Here is a 329-nt window from a genome sequence, read left to right as displayed (position 1 = left end):
TGGGGTTCATCTCGCGCAGACTGCGGCAGGACACGGCCTCCTGTTCCGTGCTCTCCAGAGCACAGGTAGAAAGCAGGGCGGGTGAGGGCAGCGGCACTCCGGGGCGACCTGTCCGACCTCTGTCCCTCCCCGTGTCCCTCCCGCTCATGCACTGCCCCGTCTCCACCTCCTGTCGCCTGGGACGATCTGGTGGACGTTTAGGGCGTCAGGGTTCTAAGATTCCAACCTCTCCAGTGGCGGAAGCAGTTTCCCAATCCTGGGCCCTGACACCCCGGGACCCGCAGGTCTCCACTGGGTCAGGCTGGGTTCACAGGGCCTGGGAGCCACCG

General features: G+C 66.0%; 1 protein-coding gene across 1 annotated transcript in view; it reads right to left on the bottom strand.

Annotated features, from left to right (window-relative positions):
- Positions 1–329, bottom strand: part of TIAM1 (T-cell lymphoma invasion and metastasis 1) — a 72,855-nt gene that overhangs the window by 15,781 nt on the left and 56,745 nt on the right. Inside the window, exon 13 of the mRNA XM_015565533.1 lies at positions 2–52. Within this exon, the coding sequence (XP_015421019.1) occupies positions 2–52 (51 nt within the window). The remainder of the gene's footprint in view (position 1; positions 53–329) is intronic.

Source organism: Myotis davidii, unplaced genomic scaffold (genome assembly GCF_000327345.1).
Source record: "Myotis davidii unplaced genomic scaffold, ASM32734v1 scaffold436, whole genome shotgun sequence".
In the NCBI taxonomy this organism is placed as follows: Eukaryota; Metazoa; Chordata; class Mammalia; order Chiroptera; family Vespertilionidae; genus Myotis; species Myotis davidii.
The sequence above is the reverse complement of the archived record's forward strand: the minus strand, read 5'-3'. Positions and strand labels throughout refer to the sequence as shown.